The sequence below is a fragment of the Salmo salar genome, chromosome 20, assembly GCF_965601325.2.
Source record: "Salmo salar chromosome 20, fSalSal1, whole genome shotgun sequence".
In the NCBI taxonomy this organism is placed as follows: Eukaryota; Metazoa; Chordata; class Actinopteri; order Salmoniformes; family Salmonidae; genus Salmo; species Salmo salar.
The window spans coordinates 96,324,550-96,344,560 of NC_138310.1; the positions used below are offsets into that span (position 1 = coordinate 96,324,550).

The 20,011-nt window shown below is 43.0% G+C and overlaps 1 protein-coding gene across 6 annotated transcripts in view; it reads left to right on the forward strand.

Moving 5' to 3' along the window:
* Positions 1 to 3,597, forward strand: part of LOC106572628 (serine/threonine-protein phosphatase 5) — a 30,527-nt gene extending 26,930 nt beyond the window's left edge. The window contains exons 13-14 of one of the 6 annotated variants that reach the window (XR_006761077.2): positions 75 to 1,403; positions 1,464 to 3,597. Coding sequence is in view for 1 of the 6 variants with exons in the window: in XM_045704183.2 (XP_045560139.2) it covers positions 75 to 137 (63 nt within the window). In the remaining 5 variants the exon portion in view is untranslated. Of the gene's footprint in view, positions 1 to 74 lie in introns of all 6 variants that reach the window. The other 5 variants (XR_014381966.1, XR_014381965.1, XR_014381967.1 and 2 more) reach the window with 5 other exon arrangements.
* Positions 3,598 to 20,011: the final 16,414 nt, after the last annotated feature.

Below are 20,011 nucleotides of genomic sequence, written 5' to 3' on the forward strand. Positions count from 1 at the left end.
CATGAACCTCTCTCTCGCGCTCTCTGTCTCTGTCTCTCTCTCTGTCTCTGTCTCGGTCTCTCTCCCCTCCACAGCCTCATCCGAATGTGAAGCCCATGGCGTACGCCAACTCCCTGATGCAGATGGGGATGATGTAGAGGCCAAGCCCAAGTCACTCAGTCTGACCCCTGACCCTGGCCAACAACAGCCACCACTCCCTCCAGCCCTTCCACAACAACAGCCACCACTCCCTCCAGCCCTTCCACAACAACAGCCACCACTCCCTCCAGCCCTTCCACAACAACAGCCACCACTCCCTCCAGCCCTTCCACAACAACAGCCACCACTCCCTCCAGCCCTTCCACAACAACAGCCACCACTCCCTCCAGCCCTTCCACAACAACAGCCACCACTCCCTCCAGCCCTTCCACAACAACAGCCACCACTCCCTCCAGCCCTTCCACAACAACAGCCACCACTCCCTCCAGCCCTTCCACAACAACAGCCACCACTCCCTCCAGCCCTTCCACAACAACAGCCACCACTCCCTCCAGCCCTTCCACAACAACAGCCACCACTCCCTCCAGCCCTTCCACAACAACAGCCACCACTCCCTCCAGCCCTTCCACAACAACAGCCACCACTCCCTCCAGCCCTTCCACAACAACAGCCACCACTCCCTCCAGCCCTTCCACAACAACAGCCACCACTCCCTCCAGCCCTTCCACAACAACAGCCACCACTCCCTCCAGCCCTTCCACAACAACAGCCACCACTCCCTCCAGCCCTTCCACAACAACATGCCCTTATCTACTGGTCCATACGGTGCTCCATGGGATCTCTCTCACCCAGCCAGTCCTGAGCAGCTCCCTTCCCCTTGGCCCAAACTCTTTGATCTTTGTAGATCAGCACTGTAGTGATGGAGCTTTCACCATATGACTGTCACCTTACTGCTCTGCAGAAATCAAAGGGTCATTGTTAAGGGGAAGAAATGGGAAGTGAATTGTGTCCACTTCCGATAATCCCTCCTGTTTCTTTCAGAGTAGACAACATGGTAGGGTCATGGTATTGAAGGTAGGAAGAGACATGGTAGGGTAATGGTATTTAAGGTAGGAAGAGAAATGGTAGGGTAATGGTATTTAAGGTAGGAAGAGAAATGGTAGGGTAATGGTATTTAAGGTAGGAAGAGAAATGGTAGGGTAATGGTATTTAAGGTAGGAAGAGAAATGGTAGGGTAATGGTATTTAAGGTAGGAAGAGAAATGGTAGGGTAATGGTATTTAAGGTAGGAAGAGAAATGGTAGGGTAATGGTATTTAAGGTAGGAAGAGAAATGGTAGGGTAATGGTATTTAAGGTAGGAAGAGAAATGGTAGGGTCATGGTATTTAAGGTAGGAAGAGAAATGGTAGGGTAATGGTATTGAAGGTAGGAAGAGACAACATGGTAGGTAGGAAGAGACAACATGGTAGGGTCGTGGTATTTAAGGTAGGAAGAGACAACATGGTAGGGTCATGGTATTGAAGGTAGGAAGAGACATGGTAGGTATGAAGAGACAACATGGTAGGTAGGAAGAGACAACATGGTAGGGTCGTGGCCAATTCCTGGCTATTGATAACCAACCACCCCTGCCAGGATGGTGTTGAAGCATCCATTTTGGAGCTGCTGGGTTTGTAGTGATTAGACTGGTTAATCATACTGTACCTAACCTTAACCATACTGTATGTGGGGAGGATGGCTCAATACTGACTCTGACCCTAATCATACTGTATCATAATGGTTGATTAGGGTAACGTGGTTGATGCCGTTCCAGCCATCATGATGAGCTCTCCTCCCCTCAGCAGACTCCATGGTACAGTTTTGATACTGTATGGAGCTGGTTTGGACCAAAGAACTGGAATGATCCGCACTGTCACAGCAGTAAAACTGTTCTGCTACTGTAAAACATACTGTTGGTTGACCTACTGTTCAGTTTATAGTCTCTGGGGGAGTGAGAGCAGTATATCTATACTGTTCAGTTTATAGTGTCTGGGGGAGTGAGAGCAGTATATCTATACTGTTCAGTTTATAGTCTCTGGGGGAGTGAGAGCAGTATATCTATACTGTTCAGTTTATAGTCTCTGGGGGAGTGAGAGCAGTATATCTATACTGTTCAGTTTATAGTGTCTGGGGGAGTGAGAGCAGTATATCTATACTGTTCAGTTTATAGTGTCTGGGGGAGTGAGAGCAGTATATCTATACTGTTCAGTTTATAGTGTCTGGTTGGGAGTGAGAGCAGTATATCTATACTGTTCAGTTTATAGTGTCTGGGGGAGTGAGAGCAGTATATCTATACTGTTCAGTTTATAATGTCTGGTTGGGAGTGAGAGCAGTATATCTATACTGTTCAGTTTATAATGTCTGGTTGGGAGTGAGAGCAGTATATCTATACTGTTCAGTTTATAATGTCTGGTTGGGAGTGAGAGCAGTATATCTATACTGTTCAGTTTATATTGTCTGGGGGAGTGAGAGCAGTATATCTATACTGTTCAGTTTATAGTGTCTGGGGAAGTGAGAGCAGTGTATCTATACTGTTCAGTTTATAGTGTCTGGGGGAGTGAGAGCAGTATATCTATACTGTTCAGTTTATAGTGTCTGGGGGAGTGAGAGCAGTATATCTATACTGTTCAGTTTATAGTGTCTGGGGAAGTGAGAGCAGTATATCTATACTGTTCAGTTTATAATGTCTGGTTGGGAGTGAGAGCAGTATATCTATACTGTTCAGTTTATAGTGTCTGGGGAAGTGAGAGCAGTATATCTATACTGTTCAGTTTATAGTGTCTGGGGAAGTGAGAGCAGTATATCTATACTGTTCAGTTTATAGTGTCTGGGGGAGTGAGAGCAGTATATCTATACTGTTCAGTTTATAGTCTCTGGTTGGGAGTGAGAGCAGTATATCTATACTGTTCAGTTTATAATGTCTGGTTGGGAGTGAGAGCAGTATATCTATACTGTTCAGTTTATAGTGTCTGGTTGGGAGTGAGAGCAGTATGTACTACAGTATTGGTACATAGTTTTATTAAAGTCTTGTTTTTTACAGTAGAAAATGTAGCTATGATTCCATCTTCAGGAGAAAACATGAACCTGGTTATTTGGCTCGTCTCACTCTGCACGGTGCTGTTAATTCCTACTAGTCAGATGGTTTAGACACATGCTCTACATGTATGTTGGTCTTCACATTCAACAAAGCTGATCCTTGTTCTGTTGTTATTTTTGCACTGCTGCACCTCTTCTCTCCCCTTTTCTCTACCTGTTGCTGCTCTCCATGTTAACTCTTCAGCTCAGCCAGTCAGTATCCTGGTAGCTCCTGCACAACCCCTCTTCTCTCCCGACCTGCTTTGCTACAAGGCCAAGCACTGGTGTGATGCTCCAATCCGCTCCACTGTTAGTCTACCAGTGACTTTGCCCATTTGCAGATGTATGGCTCAGACGTCCAGCTGCCGTGTCCCCTCAACTTTTTAGATCATTCTATACACTGAAGTGTATGTATGTGTGTGTATATATATATACTGTATCATTTAAAATACATTCTGTGTACATGTTTGGGGGAAAAAAGTGATTCAATAAAAAACTTTAAGTCCAATGATTTTGAATGAAATATTTTTGTTGTTGAAATGTCAGTACACAGGGTCTGCATCCGGACACTAGAGGGAAACAATGATTCTGTTTTGAGTCAAGAAACTGACCCACTTTAAAGTAATTACCAATATATTTGCTCATGTAGCCATGTATACTTTATTACCTGTCCATTGGGTGTTTAGACATATACCAACAGTATAGGTTATTACCCTGGTCTGTTTAGGCATATACCAACAGTATAGGTTATTATTATGGTCTGTTTAGACATATACCAACATTATAGCTTATTATTATGGTCTGTTTAGACATGAACCAACAGTATAGGTTATTATTTTGGTCTGTTTAGACATATACCAACATTATAGGTTATTATTGTCTGTTTAGACATATACCAACATTATAGGTTATTATGGTCTGTTTAGACATATACCAACATTATAGGTTATTACCCTGGTCTGTTTAGACATGAACCAACAGTATAGGTTATTACCATGGTAGGGGTTAGGGTTAGGTTTCTAGTTTTGAGTCGGTTGATCCACTTCCATCTCTGACACGTGGAAGCCGAAGGGGGGGGGGGGGGGGGGGAATGGGTGCACTCCACAGCATTGAAGCGCTGGCCAGAGGGGTCCGGGCGCACCCGGCCAAAGTTGTAGACCCCATTGTTGCCCACTGGTAGAAGTGCCCTGGGTTGTGTTGGTTGGGCTTAGAACCGTCCGTCGGGTTAAGGGATGGTTAGGGTTAAGGTTAGGGTAGGGGTTAGAGTGGTTAAGGTTAGGTTTAGGGTTAGAGTGGTTAGGGTAAGGGTTAAGGTTAGTGAGTCTTTTCAAGGTCTGTTTGTCAACGGAAGTGGAAAGCATAGTTCAACCTAGGAGTTACTCCCCATCTGATCCTTCGTAGTCAGAAAGGTCAAAAAGTGTTTCGGTTGTCCAGGCGGAGTACGGCGGGGCGAGGTCTCCCCCAGTGAAAAATTGTTCTGTGGGATGAAACGCTCCGCCAGACATCATCTGGGCACCCCAGGGATCTCCCGGCCCGGGGATAATTCCAGCGGCACCGCCCACCTCCCAAAGCACCATTTTACCTTAATAGGGCTAGGGGGCAGTATTGACACGGCTGGATAAAAAAACATACCCGATTTAATCTGGTTACCACTCCTACCCAGTAACTAGAATATGCATATACTTATTACATATGGATAGAAAACACCCTAAATTTTCTAAAACTGTTTGAATGGTGTCTGTGAGTATAACAGAACTCATTTGGCAGGCAAAACCCTGAGACATTTTCTGACAGGAAGTGGATACCTGATGTGTTGTATTGCCTTTAAACCTATCCCATTGAAAAACACAGGGGCTGAGGAATATTTTGGCACTTCCTATTGCTTCCACTAGATGTCACCAGCCTTTACAAAGTGTTTTGAGTCTTCTGGAGGGAGATCTGACCGAACAAGAGCCATGGAACGATGATGTCCCATTAGACACCTGGCGCGCGAGTTCATGTTGGGTACCCTCGTTCCAATACGTTATAAAAGAGTATGCATTCGTCCACCTTGAATATTATTCATGTTCTGGTTAAAAAAGGCCCTAATGATTTATGCTATACAACGTTTGACATGTTTGAACGAACGTAAATATATTTTTTCCCCTCGTTCATGACGAGAAGTCCGGCTGGCTTAGATCATGTGCTAACAAGACGGAGATTTTTGGACATAAATGATGAGCTTTTTTGAACAAAACTACATTCGTTATGGACCTGTGATACCTGGAAGTGACATCTGATGAAGAGAATCAAAGGTAATGGATTATTTACATAGTATTTTCGATTTTAGATCTCCCCAGCATGACGTCTAGTCTGTATCGCAACGCGTATTTTTCTGGGCGCAGTGCTCAGATTATTGCAAAGTGTGATTTCCCAGTAAGGTTATTTTTAAATCTGGCAAGTTGATTGCGTTCAAGAGATATAAATCTTTAAATGACAATATAATATTTTACCAATGTTTTCTAATTTTAATTATTTAATTTGTGACGCTGACTTGACTGCCGGTTATTGGAGGGAAACGATTTCCTCAACATCAATGCCATAGTAAAACGCTGTTTTTGGATATAAATATGAACTTGATAGAACTAAAAATGCATGCATTGTCTAACATAATGTCCTAGGAGTGTCATCTGATGGAGATTGTAAAAGGTTAGTGCATCATTTTAGCTGGTTTTATGGTTTTGGTGACCCTGTCTTTGAATTGACAAAACATTACACACAACTCTTGTAAATGTACTGTCCTAACATACTCTAAATTTATGCTTTCGCCGTAAAACCTTTTTGAAATCGTAAAACGTGGTTAGATTAAGGAGATGTTTATCTTTCAAAGGGTGTAAAATAGTTGTATGTTTGAAAAATTTGAATTTTGACATTTATTTGGATTCAAATTTGCCGCTCTTGAAATGCACCTGCTGTTGATGGAGTGCACCACGGGTGGCACGCTAGCGTCCCACCTAGCCCATAGAGGTTAACTTAAAAGAACTCTACCCACACGAAGTAAACACGCGCTACTGGACATACTACCAATCCAATTCTAAACTGGGGTAGGTAGTCGTCCAGCGCGGTACGTGAGCCCTCATTTGGCGGGGTTGAGATTGTTGGCCTGTCGGTCTGCACAACGGGTCTCGGAGAGGTCCCGAAGGAGTCCAGTCTATCCACTTTACCCTGCGATTTCCTTCGGGGAGTGGAAGGGCCTATTTTGCTTAGAAGAGCAATCGCTGCGGGGTCCCCAGAGTTGTGCGTCCCCAAGGTCAGGGTCCCCAGAGTTGTTGGAGAAAAAATACTTCTCGTCCGTTGGGGGTGTAGGTGGGTATGTCCAAAAAGAAGTTTACAAAAATGTTTTCTGAAGATGGTAGGTTGGTGAGAGGATGTTATAGGTCAATATTTATATTATCCTATTCATCCAGGGGTCCATGGTCATGGTAACCCCAAGTAGAGAGATTTTTTTATGAGGTGTGGAGTATGGGTTCTGTAGGTGTAGTGTGTTTCCAGGAGGCTTTGTTGTTTAGACATTTTTAGGAGGACCCTCCTAGGCCTGTAGGTCCCGGTGAGATTCTTTGGTTTCTTGTTGGAGCTTTAGAGGTGGTTGCCTACATTTGCTGTGGGGTCCTGTTGCCAACTGGGGAGGTCTTTTTTTATTTCTTCCATCCAATTTTTAGATGATGTTGGGGTGTTGTAATGGTATTGCTCAGTCTCATCAGTCTCTGTAAGTTGGTGAAATATTTGTCACCCGTTGAGATTCTTTGGTTCTTTGTGGGAGCTTTGGAGACGGCTGCGTACCTAGGAATCCCTCAGGTTGGTATTTCATTTGTAGGTCAGGATGGGTGTGTGGAGAGGAAGTAGTTGCTATGAGAGTAGCCTCTTCTTAATTCTGGTCGCCACCCGGCAGCTTGATGAGTTGTAGGTCATAATGATTGTTATAATTTTGTTGACTTTGAAGAGTATATGGAAGTAGATGGTTGGGGAGTTGTAACCTGCTCCTGCTGATTTTCATTCCATACCACCCTGGTCTGGGTATGGGATGGAAATGAAAGTTGAGGCCACCTTAACACTCTACCTCTGCTCCCCTCCCTCAATCACCCTGGTCAGGGTATGATGTGGGGGTAGGTTAGGAGGGTTTGTTTCCCCAAAAGGAGCCCTCCCTGTGCCACCCTGGTCGGGGTATGGCCGGGTCTCTGGGTCCCCGGGTATGGTGGGGGTTTGCCGCTTTCTTGGAAAGGTTTCGTTTTGTTGGGGAAATATTTTTCCTTAGGTGGTGTTGGTAAAAATTTTGGTCCAGGTAGGGGTAAGATTCATCCGGTGTGGGATGGGTTTCTAGGTGTGTTGTAGCCTGGAAATATGGCTATGAGCGTAATGGATGCGACGTATCCGCAGTGAGACTCGGTTACCGGTCGAAACTTTTTTCTGCCGGCCCCTCTATGCGTCTCCTCTTAAAAGATGTAGAGGGCTTAAATTAATCTTTCTGCCCCGTCGAAACTTCTGGGCCTGTTTCGTGGTACGAGGTGGACCTTAGAGTCCCAGCTATGTCGTGGATTTTCCATGCTGTGTGTCCCTGTGTAAAACTCAAAGTAAGGGGAGAGAAAAGTACAAAGTAAAATAAGTAGCCAAAAGGAGATACCTCCGACGTCCATGTGGATCCTGCCTTCCTTACAGCTACACAACGGATCTAGAGGTATCCCAGCCACGACGCGTTTCTGCCTTACTCGGCTTCTTCAGGTAGCAGGGAGATAAAAAGTAAAACTGTGCCAAAAATATGCACTAGGTCGTAGTACGGTAAAAAAACGTTTCTTTTGACAAAAAAAATCGTTTGTGTGTATGTGTGTATGAGGGTGAGTGTCGTGGAGGTGGAGGCTCTGTGGTCTGGAAGTTCCTAAAGTAGGTTGGAGTTGTCCAAGTTCTGGGTGTAGAATGGGGCTGGAGCCTGGTGGTATGTTGAAAGGTGGTGGTCCAGAGTATGGTGTATTCGCTGAAGGTTGAAAGATCCAAGTTGCCTGTTCTTCCAGTAGAAGCGTCTTCAAAAAAGTTTTTCGACCGAATGGTGCTGATATTGAGGGATGCTCTTCTTTTATAGGAGAGGAGGGGGGTGTGGTCACCAGGTTTGGTCGAATCCTATTGGTCCCTGAGGCGTGCATGCACTGTACATGTGAGAGGTATGGCCCTTGTCATCCAATGGGATTGCTCCGTTTTTTTTCAAGGTGTAGGGCCTGTAGCCCGTTTGTGTTGGTAGAAACCTCCTCCATTGATTCCTATGGGGAATTATCTAGGGTGGTAGCCTCTTACATTTTGGGGTACTGTTTTCGTTGTGGGTATCCGGGGAGTTCAAGGTGAATTTTGGATAAGACTAGAAGTCCCAAGGGTTAGAATAATCCATTCCAGAAGGTCCTGTGATGTGTGGAAGGTTATTAGGTCCTCCTGTGATAATGGTGTGTTTTATCCCTGCTGTGTTATTGACTGGTATGTAAACGTAGGAATGGTCTTCTCTGGTTTAGGGATATTCGGCTCCAATCCCTAATGTTGAATACTGTTGTACCAGAGGGGGTGGGTGGTAAGGTGGACATCTGTTGGTATATAATGGATTTATAGTTTGAGGTGTATGTTATCCAACTCGTCTGGTTATGGGTCTTTCTAATATAGTTGGACTATTTTCCCTCCGCTATTGGAGTAGCGTCACTTCGAGGTCGCATTACAGTAGGGTGCGATGTGCAGAGAGAGTTTGTGTGCATGGCATTTTTTCTTTAGTGATGCTAAGATCTTGGTCCTGATTTCTTTTTTGCAGAGGTAATTGTAGGTTGGCGTCCCAGAGAGGTGTTCCCTTTATTATATTTAAAAAGGATGTTTTTTATCGACTTTGTCGATGTATTTTAGCGGGGTTGGTATTTGTCGCGTTCAGTTGAATTTGGTTTCCCGTAATTGCGGTTGAGTGTCCCATTTTGCTGTGTTGAAGTCCACATTGAGGAATAAGAAGTACGGATCCGGAAAAACTTTTTGCGCTGTATCCAGTGATATTTTCTTCCAAAATCCGTTGAGAAAACAGTATATGGTGGTTGAATCATGGATCCTTGGTGAAAAATAAGGATCTGTTTCCAAAAAATTGGGAGTGGTGAAAGCTTGAGAGTGAGTGGATCTAGAAGTGTCGTCCGTTGTAGTAGATTTCCAGGTTAAAAAAGTAGAGGTTTTTGAAGATTCCAGAAGTGATATCCTGAGGAGTCCATATGGAGTGAATTTTAAGTTGCCTAAGATATGTTTTATATGATAAACCTAATAACTAATTTGAACCTTTTTCACCAACCCATCATTCCTAAATAAGGATGAAAATACACCCCTATAAAAAGGCCAGATGAAATTATCTAAAAAGATAAAAAACGTTATAAAATTGTAATAACATCCCGGATAAAATTCCAGGGTAGAAGGTCAATGGCTTGATGCGTCCAGACCCAGCGGCCAGCAATGCCACGGTGATGGGCTATTGGTTTGGTTTCTAGTTTTGAGTCGGTTGATCCACTTCCATCTCTGACACGTGGAAGCCGAAGGGGGGGAAAGGGAATGGGTGCACTCCACAGCATTGACGCGCTGGCCAGAGGGGTCCGGGCGCACCCGGCCAAAGTTGTAGACCTCATGGTTGCCCACTGGTAGAAGTGCCCTGGGTTGCGTTGGTTGGGCTTAGAACCGTCCGTCCGTCGGGTTAAGGGATGGTTAAGGTTAGGGTAGGGGTTAGGGTTAGGGGTTAGGGGTAAGGTTGGGTTTTAAATTGAAGCAGGGTTAAAAAGAGACTGATTTGTCTTGTGGTGCGCAGGCCTATTGCTGTGTACCCCTCCAATCTGAATAAATTCTACTGTTAAAATCCACTAGATTGACTCCTAAAAACCTTTACAAAACGTAAGTAGGTTAATATTGCTTCTAAAAAGGATAGTCTGAGTGGTTATCTAGGACCATGAAGGGACTAAGGTGTTAAAATATACAAGGGATCAGGGGATAGATGCTTTATTAGTACATATGCACAGTTATAAGCCCATTTATCTATAAAAGTGCTATATGGTCAAGTGCTGAGTTGTAAAAACAAATTCAAATACATACAAACAAAAGGAATAAAACTATTATAAATAAGCATGCACCTGTTGAATATAAGAAAAACCACACAAACTTTATTTATTGTGTTTTTTGTTTTATGGTGCATCCTTCTTCCAGCTCCTTGAGAACCCTGTAAACAAGTGCTGTCCCTTTCCATGGATCCTATCTGATCCGTTAAAACCGCTCATTCAGACCGCTGGGTGTAATTGTTTGTAGGTCTCTTATCCACCTACGTTCCACTGCCTTTCGCCGCCCACTGGTCCACCCAGAACACGACTGTAATCCTGATATATTAAAGGTAGGTGACGGGGTGATCCTGGAAATTAGTGACTAGTTCTGTATGTAGATGGGCCCGTTTGATATTGTATAGATGTTGTTTAAGTCTATTTTCTATTGTATACTGGGTTTCCCCAATGTAGTGTTTTTTGCTAAATGTGCACGTGATTATATATATGACATTTGGAGTGTAGAGTGAAATGGAGTCTAAAACTGGAGTGGAGGTCTTGCTGTATGAGTTTGAAATGAATTTTCTTTGTCTGAAGTGGGCCGTGTAGGGTTTGGGTGGTTGTGGGGGCTTGGTACTGTATTTAGCTTGGATGAGGATGTCTTGGAGACTCTTGTTCCTCCTAAATGTTCCTTCTATACGGCTGGAGGGGGGTGTGTGCCTGTTGGGTGATGGAAAAATGGTGTTTGAACGCCTGATGTAACGGTCTGATCCTATGTGAGAATGTAGTAACTAGGGGGATGAGAATTGTCTGCTGCTCGGAAGGGGAACAAGAGGAGGAAACAGGATTGTGGTTCCGGAGGGGGTCAATGTCCAAGTTTGTTGTTCTAGGAAGGTTAGGGTTAGGGTTAGGTTTGAAAAAAAACAGACGAATCTGATATGCACTGGCACAGGCAAAACTTTAAATAAATGGTAAAAACCTAGTATAAAATACCTTAATTAAGAACAGGGGAGGGAAAAAAGAAAAAAAGAGCGGGGGGGGGGGGAAGAAGGAAAATAACAAATATTTATAAACAGATTACCCGGAAGATAAAACCTAGGTTTGCAACCCAAGATGCAATCCCTAAGGGATAGAAGCCAAAACCCAAGGTCAAGACCACCAGCCTGAAATTAGGATGGTCATAGACATACAGGGGTTGAAGTTCGGCACACCAGCTCCAAGAGTTAGGGCCAAACGGGGTGATATAAGGGTCAAGAGGGTATAAGGGTTAGAATTAGATGAGGGGGTATGAAAGTTAGATAAGGGGGTATAAGGGTTAGGGTTAGATAAGAAGGTATAAAGGTTAAGGTTAGATAAAAGGGTATAAGGGTTAAGGTTAGAACTAAGGGGATGTAAAGGTTTAATAAAGAAATATAAAGGGTAAACTGAGGGTTAGATAAGGGGATGTAAAGGTTAGGGTAGGTAAGGGGGTATCAAGGTTAGGGTTAGATAAGCAGGTATAAGGGTTAGGGTTAGATAAGGGGTATAAGGTTAAGGTTAGAGCTAAGGGGATATAAAGGTTACATAAAGGGATACAAAAGGTTAAGGTTAGGATTATAAGGGAGTATAAGGGTTAGGGTTAGATAACGGGGTATCAAGGTTAGGATTAGGTAAGCAGGTGTAAAGGTTAGGGTTAGATAAGGGGATATAAAGGTTAAGATCAGAACTAGAGGGGTATGAGGATTAGATAAAGGGATATGAGGGTTCGGGTAGGGGTTAGGTAAGAAAGGTGCAGAGATTGAGGTGAAAATGGAAAAATAAGGGTTGGGACCTAATAACCAGGGGTTGGGGTTAAAGTTAGGATCAATCCAAGAATCAGGTTTAGATCTAGGGTCTAGGGGTTAAGGTTAGGCATGAGGATCTATAAATTAGGGTAGATAATTAGGATTTTAGAATTAGGGTTGAATATAAGGGTCTAGGATAGGGAATCAGGATTTCGAGGAGTAGAATTTCAGGAGTGGGGAACCGCCCGACAAACACACAAATAAAAAGTACCGATACAGGGCAATAATAAGTGCTACTACACAAAGGCAAGACCACAATAGACGGATCGACGTCCCACACTGAGTGTAAAAATAAGTGCTATTGAATTAAGATAAGTGCTCAAAAAATATATACCAAAGAAAGTCAAATAAAACCACGCCACACTAAAAGATGCAGAAAATTAATGTACATACAATAAATATCATCATAAATGTTAAAAAAACATATAAAAATAAACGTAAATCATAAATAAACAATAAAAAAAAGAAGACGTACATATAAAAATAAGTGCTTTGATAAATAAATAAATAGATAAACAAACACCCCACTAAATATGCAAGTGCTTTAAACTCAAAATAAGTGCTATGGGGGTATATATAGAAAGATAAAACCACACCACACTAAATAAATAATAATAACATAAATATAATCCTATAAATAAAATAAGTGCCATAATATTGATCATAAGTGCTAGAAAATATATGTAAAAATAAATAAATAATTAAATTATTTGATAAACGAACATTTATCTTGGGCGGTTCTCCCACAGCCCCCCACCATCCCATCCCTAAGCGAAACCCCACTCATCCAATCCCACTGGAGATGGCACCTCTCATCAGGTAAGTAAGCCAGAATAAATTTAATATTTTTCATTCAGGCCCTTGGGATCTATTGTTTGGAGGCGCCCAATCCAAATTCTTTCCATCCCCTGTCGTTGTTTCCTAGACCAGCCCCCGTTTGTCTCCAGACCAAAGATTTTCAAATTATCACTGGCATGAAGGCTAAAATGTAAATACAACCCCGTGCTCTTATTACCTTTTGCCATATTGTATAGGTGTTGTTTTAGTCTAGCCTGTAGTGCATTCTTGGTTTCTCCTATATACATTTTTTGGCACAATTTGCACTTGATTACATAAATCAAGTTTGTCGTTGACAATTCGATTCTCTGTCTTATAGGAAACCCCAAACCCGAGAAGGCATTAGTAATATATTTTGGTCTCTCCAGGTATTTTTCCAATTTGTTAGGTACCTCTTTCTGCCGGAAGGCAGAGTGGACTAATTTATCCCCAAGGTTTTTATTTTTCCTATATGCTGAGATTATTCTACAATTCAACAGCCCCTCCACCGCTTGTTGCGCTTCCCGGAAGTTAGACCTCAACGTCCTGCTAAGTCCACCCAGACTCCCAGAGTATGTAGCAACAAATGGTATCAGATTATGTGTTTCTGCTGTTTCGTTGTAACCCTCTTCCCTTCCAAATAATTTTCCTACCTCTGCTTTTATCTCCCTAAGGAAACGTTTTGAATATCCCCGTGGCCCCAAAGCTCCAAAGAGAATGGTTGTTGAGTCCTCCACATGCTCACCCAATGTACAAATTCTGTTGAACCGGATCAACTGGGATTTAATTATCCCTCTAAAGGTATGTTTTGGATGATAACTTGCCTTATGTAGCAAAGCATGCCTATCTGTCTCCTTAAAGAAGACTTTAGTAGCCAATGATTTAGTCTGCCCCTCCGAAGGTACACAGAAAACCTGAGTGTCTAAAAACTCTAGTTTTTCTCTTTGTATATTGTGGGATATTGTAATTGCAGGATGATGTGTATTTAGGGATTCCAAGAAACACTCAAACTCCCTCATAGAATTCACCCAAATCCCAAAGATGTCATCCAAATACCTAAGATACAAAGAGGGAAGGGTCTGACACTTCACAAACACTGTCTCCTCCCAAAAACACATATATAGGTTGGCAAAGGCTGGAGCAAACTTCTTCCCCATGGCCGTTCCATGGATCTGAAGGTAAAACTTATCATTAAAATTAAAATCATTCCTCAATAAACTCAACTCCAGCAACTCTAAGATTTCTTTATCCGGGCGCTGAGGGTCAGGAAACCTATCAAAGGCCCGTTTAACTGCCCGCAGTCCCAAAGGGGTATCAATATTTGTATATAGTGAGTTGATGTCTATTGAAAATAAGAACGCCCCCAATGGTAGTTCAAGACCTTTAAGTTTACCAACAAAATCATATGTGTCTTTTACATAGGAAGCATGCTTCTGTGATAGTGGATTGATGAAATAATCAATATATTCAGCAATTCGGTATGATTCCGATCCACAGTCACTAACAATTGGGCGTCCACTCGGGATCTGAAATGGCACCGACCACTCTTCCAAAGGTTTATGGATTTTTGGGAGGAGATAGAATTGTCGCGGTCTTGGTACATCTGGGCCCAGAAGATAGGTATATTGCTTTGGAATAATAAACTTTTTTTCAAGCAATTCCAACAATATCATCTTAATCATGTTTTTGGTCTCAGATTGAATAGAGTGATCTAATGCGACATAATTTTTTGGGTTATTCAGTTGTCTATTAGCCTCCAATAAGTACTGTACTCTATCCATGATTACAATCTGTGATCCTTTATCTGCCGGCTTAATAACTATATTCCGGTTTGACCCCAACAATTTGATGGTTTCTGACTCCAATACCGTCATATTCCCCCCAGTTACCTGCCCAGGTCGGAAGCACCTAAATGCCTCGAGATCCTTCCTAATCAATGTTTGGATGGATTGAGATATTGATTGTATTCTGGGTTCCCAAACTGAGGGATCTGTAAACGGTACAAAAGGAATGTCAGTATCATAATTAAAATGATCCAACAATTTCAGCCTTCTATGATATGTGTGTAGGTCCCTACGAAGCTCCATCCGGTCTAAAATTCCGGGAGTGGGGATAAAAGACAATCCCCGTTCCAATACATTTCTTTCTATCTCAGAAAGCATATATGAGTGTGAGAGATTAGTAATATTTGAATATGGAGCTGTATCAAAGCACTGTTCTCCCCTTACATGTTTAAATTATCCAACCAAAAGTTTAAGATGGTATTTCCTGTTTCAGGTGTCCAATGTACTGGGTCCCGTGGCAATGTGTGAAACCTAAGTTTACTGATCTCAGGTAAGTAATTACATTGCTCTAAAATCTTTCGATTAAGTTGATCCAAGAGTGACTGTTGAACATGCATACCAGATCAATTAGATAAGAAAAAAACATTTATTTTTTAAATAGTTGAATAAATAATCAGGTAAATAAGATGAAGGAATCACCTGTCGTGTTAAAATGTATAATATAATAAAATTCAGCACAAAATACAAAAATAGACACCACCAGGTTCAGCAATCAAATGCTTCTTTTTTATTATTTTAACCTCCTCCTCGTTCCAGTGGCCCCTCCAGCCCCCTTAATTAGGTCCCCACCCCCTCCCACTATTAGTGTTTTCTATTATTCTTTCATGTTCATACCCAGTGGAGCCAAAGCATTACGTTTTGAAATCCACCTGGATTCGGCCGCTTTCCTCTGGCCTGTGGTCCAGGTGGATTTCATCTCCAGACCGGTAATGCGGAGGGAGGTTGTTGGGTGGGTTTGAAAATGTTGGACCAGGTGTGTTTGTAATATGTTTTTTCCAATTGTATAGAGGTGCTGTTCCAGGCGTGTCAAGACTGTGTGACCGGTTTCTCCTATATAAATGTTATGGCATAGTGTGCATGTTATGGCATAGACAATATTAGTGCTTTGAGTGGTCATGAGTTGTGAGATCGGACTGGAGGTTTGTGCATTTGGATTTTGAATGTGTGAAAGTTGTCTATAATACTGTTGTTCAATGGGTAGTTTAGGAGTGGGTTTATTGGAAAATTTTGCAAAAATTAAGAGATCCCTTAAATTGGGGTTTCTGCGGAAAGCTGATATGAGTCTGAATTCCTGAAGTGGGGGAAGTGTGCGTTGTGTTTGGGTGAAAGCGGCTTTCAGTCTGGAGTGAAGGAGTCTGTTTACGTCAGAGAAGGTGCTGATAATGGGTATAATGTGGGGTTCTGTGTCTGTTGGGGGAGTGGGAGCAGGGGGTCTGGGAAAGGTCTGAGGGTGGAGGACAGGGATAGGATGGGGGGGATAGGGATACGGACCCAGAATCGGGAAAGGGATAAGGATAGGCGTGGGCTGTTCGCCCAGGTCAGGAGTCAGTACCTGGTCCAGAGTTCTAATGGGAGCGTTATGAAGGTTAAGGTTAAGGTTAGGGTTAAGGTTAGGGTTAGGGTTAAGGTTAGGGTTAAGGTTAAGGTTTGGGTTAAGGTTAAGGTTAGTGTTAGAGGTGGGGTACGGAGGATCAGGCAATCTGTTCTGGGGGAAGCCCGCCAGTGTATTAGCCTTAATGTACCTCAGTGATCTCTTTGAATATCCCCTCTTCCTCAGTGCACTAAAAAGAGTCTGTGTGGCTAGATGAAAGTCTTTCTGTTGTGTACATAGTCTATGGAATCGAATGAGTTGTGATTTTACAATACCAGTGAATGTATGTTTTGGGTGATAACTGGACTTGTGAAGTAAGGCATGTGTGTCTGTGTCTTTAAAGTATACTTTTGTTTGTAAAGAGAATATGTGTGTGTCAGTATCTGGAAAGAATATTGTTGTATCCAGGAAGTTGATTGTATGTGGGTGAATTACATATTTAACAGTTATGGTCGGATGATGGTTATTGAGTATTTCAATGAATGTTTTGAAATGTTACAGATCATGTTCCCACACTCCGAAGATATCATCCAGGTATCGTCTATAAAACATGGGACGCAATGGGCATTTATCTAAGGCTGTCAACTCCCAGTCCGCCATATAAATATTAGCATAGGCTGGGGCAAACTTTTTACCCATCGCCGTCCCATGAATCTGTAAGTAGTGTTTATTATTGAATGTGAAGTCATTGTTTCTTAATCCAAGTTCTAGAAGCTGTAGGAGATGTGAGTCTGATCTGTCTGGATCTGGGTATCTCCGGAGTGCAGATTTCACCGCTGTTAAACCTGACAAGATATCTATGTTAGTGTAGAGAGAGTCTATATCTATGGTGAATAGGTATGCATTTGCTGGGACTGGAATGTTGTGAAGAGCGTCTATGAAGTGGTATGTGTCCTTCAGGTAGCTGGGGTGCCTTTGTGAAATGGGGTTGAGGAAGTAGTCAATAAACTCCGCTGCTGGCGAGGACTCACTCCCACAGTCCGACACAATAGGTCTTCCCTTCGGGACCTCAAAAGGGACTGTCCAGGTATCTGGTGTTTGATGTATCTTAGGGAGGAGATAGAAGAGTCTCTGTCTGGGTAAGTCTGGCCCATCTAGATATTCCTTTTGTCTATATGTAATGTATTTATTTTTATAAAGATCTGATATTATCTGTCTAATTTTTATTTGTGTCTGGATCTGTGTAGAAGCAGGGATAGAAGTATAGTGTTGTGTGTTAGAGAGTTGGCGGTGGGCTTCAAAGAGGTACTGTTGGTTGTCCATAATAATTATCTTTGAGCCTTTGTCTGCTGGTTTTATGGTTATATGTTTGTGTTTCCTTAATTTAGCTATGGCTCGTCTTTCTTCTACTGTGATATTCTGTTGTGAAGTTATGGTGGCGGTATGGAATTCTCTGATGATGTGTGTGTTGGTTTTAATGAGTTTCCTAATTGGTGCTGATATTGTCTGTGATTTTGGTTCCCATCTGGATGGAGCTGTGAATGGTAGGGTTTGGTAATCAGATGTATAATCAAAGTGGTCCAAAAGCTTCAGAGCTCTATGATACCTGTAGATGTCCCTCTGGAGGTCCCCATTGTCAGAATGCAGTGGTGTGGGGATAAAAGTGAGTCCCTTCTCCAGCAGCCGAGTCTCAGAAGGTGATAAGTGAAATGTGGATGAAAGATTAAGGATGTTTGTGTCTTGGTGGAGGGGCTGTGATATAGGCATACCCTCCCCCACTATTTTAGCTGTTCCATCCAATGTTGGAGTATTTTTGCCCCTGTATCTGGTGTCCAGTGTATGTTGTCTTTCTCTGTGTGAAAATCTAAATGGTGGATTTCTAGTAGAGGGTTGTAGTGTGTGGCGATGTGTGAATTAATATATTTCAACATGGTTTGTTGTTTCTCTGACAGGTGGGGAGAGTAGTTAATGATGGGGAAGTAAATGGTTGCATTGGGATACATCACTGTTGCTTTACTGTGAAGTGATTGTAGTTGTCCTATGGGTGTTTGTTTCTGTGTTTGATCTTTGTTGTTCAGGCCCAGAGACAGCACAACCACCTTGGTGTTAGGATTTGGGGTAGATTTTGCCAATACCCCAGTAATGTGGTGGAACTGTGCTCCAGGATAACTGTCAATTTGGATGTGTTTGTACGGATGGTAGGGTATTCTTTTCAAGTTTGAATCTCCAATGATGGCAATCGGTTTGAGAGATTTTATTTTCCAGTCATACATTTTTCTGTTTGTCATATTATGTCTAGTTGGCTGGTACAAGAATGGGGGGGTGGCTGGGGATGTTGGGGTAGAGTGTCTAGGTGAAGGCAGAGGGGAGAGTCTCACAGTGGGCTCTGAAGGAACCCTATTTTTTGGAGACAAGTGGGGTGGGTAAGAGGTATCTGGTGTGTGGAGAGGTTAGTATTGGGGAAGGTTCAGACAGGAAACTGTTGGGATTGATTAGGGTTAGGGGTTAGGGTCAGGGTCAGGGGTTAGGGGTTAGGGTTATGATAAATTCTATTTTTTGGTGGTTTTTTACCCTGTGTTGCACTGGCCTATTGTGATCTCTGTTATTGTTTCCAGTCTGGTGTTTATTGGGAGGGTTGTGTGTGTGAATATGTGAGATGTATGAATGGTTTCCCTACTTATATTTTGCCATTTAATCCAAGTGGAGCCAGAGATCTAAGGTTGGCTATCCACTTGGATTCTGCGGCCTTTCTCTGGGCTATGGTCCAGGTAGAGACAGTTTCTAGCCCAGTGATATTGAGGTGTATAATATGGTGTGTTTGGAAGTGTGTAACTAAATGTGTGGACAGTTTATTATTGGTGATTGTATATAGATGTTGTTTGAGACGTGTTAGAATTGTCGATCCAGTTTCCCCCACATAGATTTTTCTGCATAATGCGCAGGTGATTGCATAGACTATGTTAGTGCTGTGTGTGTTCATCAGTTGTGTGATTTGGCTATCGGTGTGTGCGTATGGGTTCTGTATGTTTGTCAGTTGTCTGTAGTAGTGGCTTTCAGTGGGTACTGGGGGAGAGGGCCTGTTTGAAAATGTTGCATTGACTAGGAGATCCTTCAGATTGGGGTTCCTCCTGTATGCTGAGATCGGTCGGAATGGTTGTAGTGGGGGGAAGGCCTGTTGTGTGTTAGAAAATGCGCTTTTCAGTCTTGAGTGTATGTGTTGGTTTATGTGTGAATAGGTGCTGATGATTGGTAGCCTCTTGGGTTCCGGCCCCGTACCCAATGTGGGAATGGGGTTTCTAGGGTTAGGGTTAGGGTTAGGGTTAGGGTTCTAGTTTTGAGTCAGTTGATCCACTTCCATCTCTGACACGTGGAAGCCGAAGGGGGGGGAAAGGGAATGGGTGCACTCCACAGCATTGGGTGCACTCCACAGCCCGGACCACTGGCCAGAGTGGTCCGGGCGCACCCGGCCAAAGTTGCAGACCCCATGGTTGCCCACTTGTAGACGTGCCCTGGGTTGCGTTGGTTGGGCTTAGAACCGTCCGTCCGTCCGTCGGGTTAAGGGATGGTTAAGGTTAGGGTTAAGGTAGTGGTTAGAGTGGTTAAGGTTAGGGTTAAGGTTAGGTTTAGGGTTAGAGTGGTTAGAGTGGTTGGGGTTAGGGGTTAGGGTTAGGGGTTAGGGTTAGGTTGTTGTTTGGTGGAGCAAACAAAGAGACACACACGCACGCAGGAAGGCAGGAGAGAGAAGCTATGAACAGCAGACTAAAACGTGATTGTGGGCATTGTTCCAAGCGGAATATCGTGCGGATAGACCGACATTTCAAGTCTGTCCATGCACTTAAGCCTGCTACTACAGAAT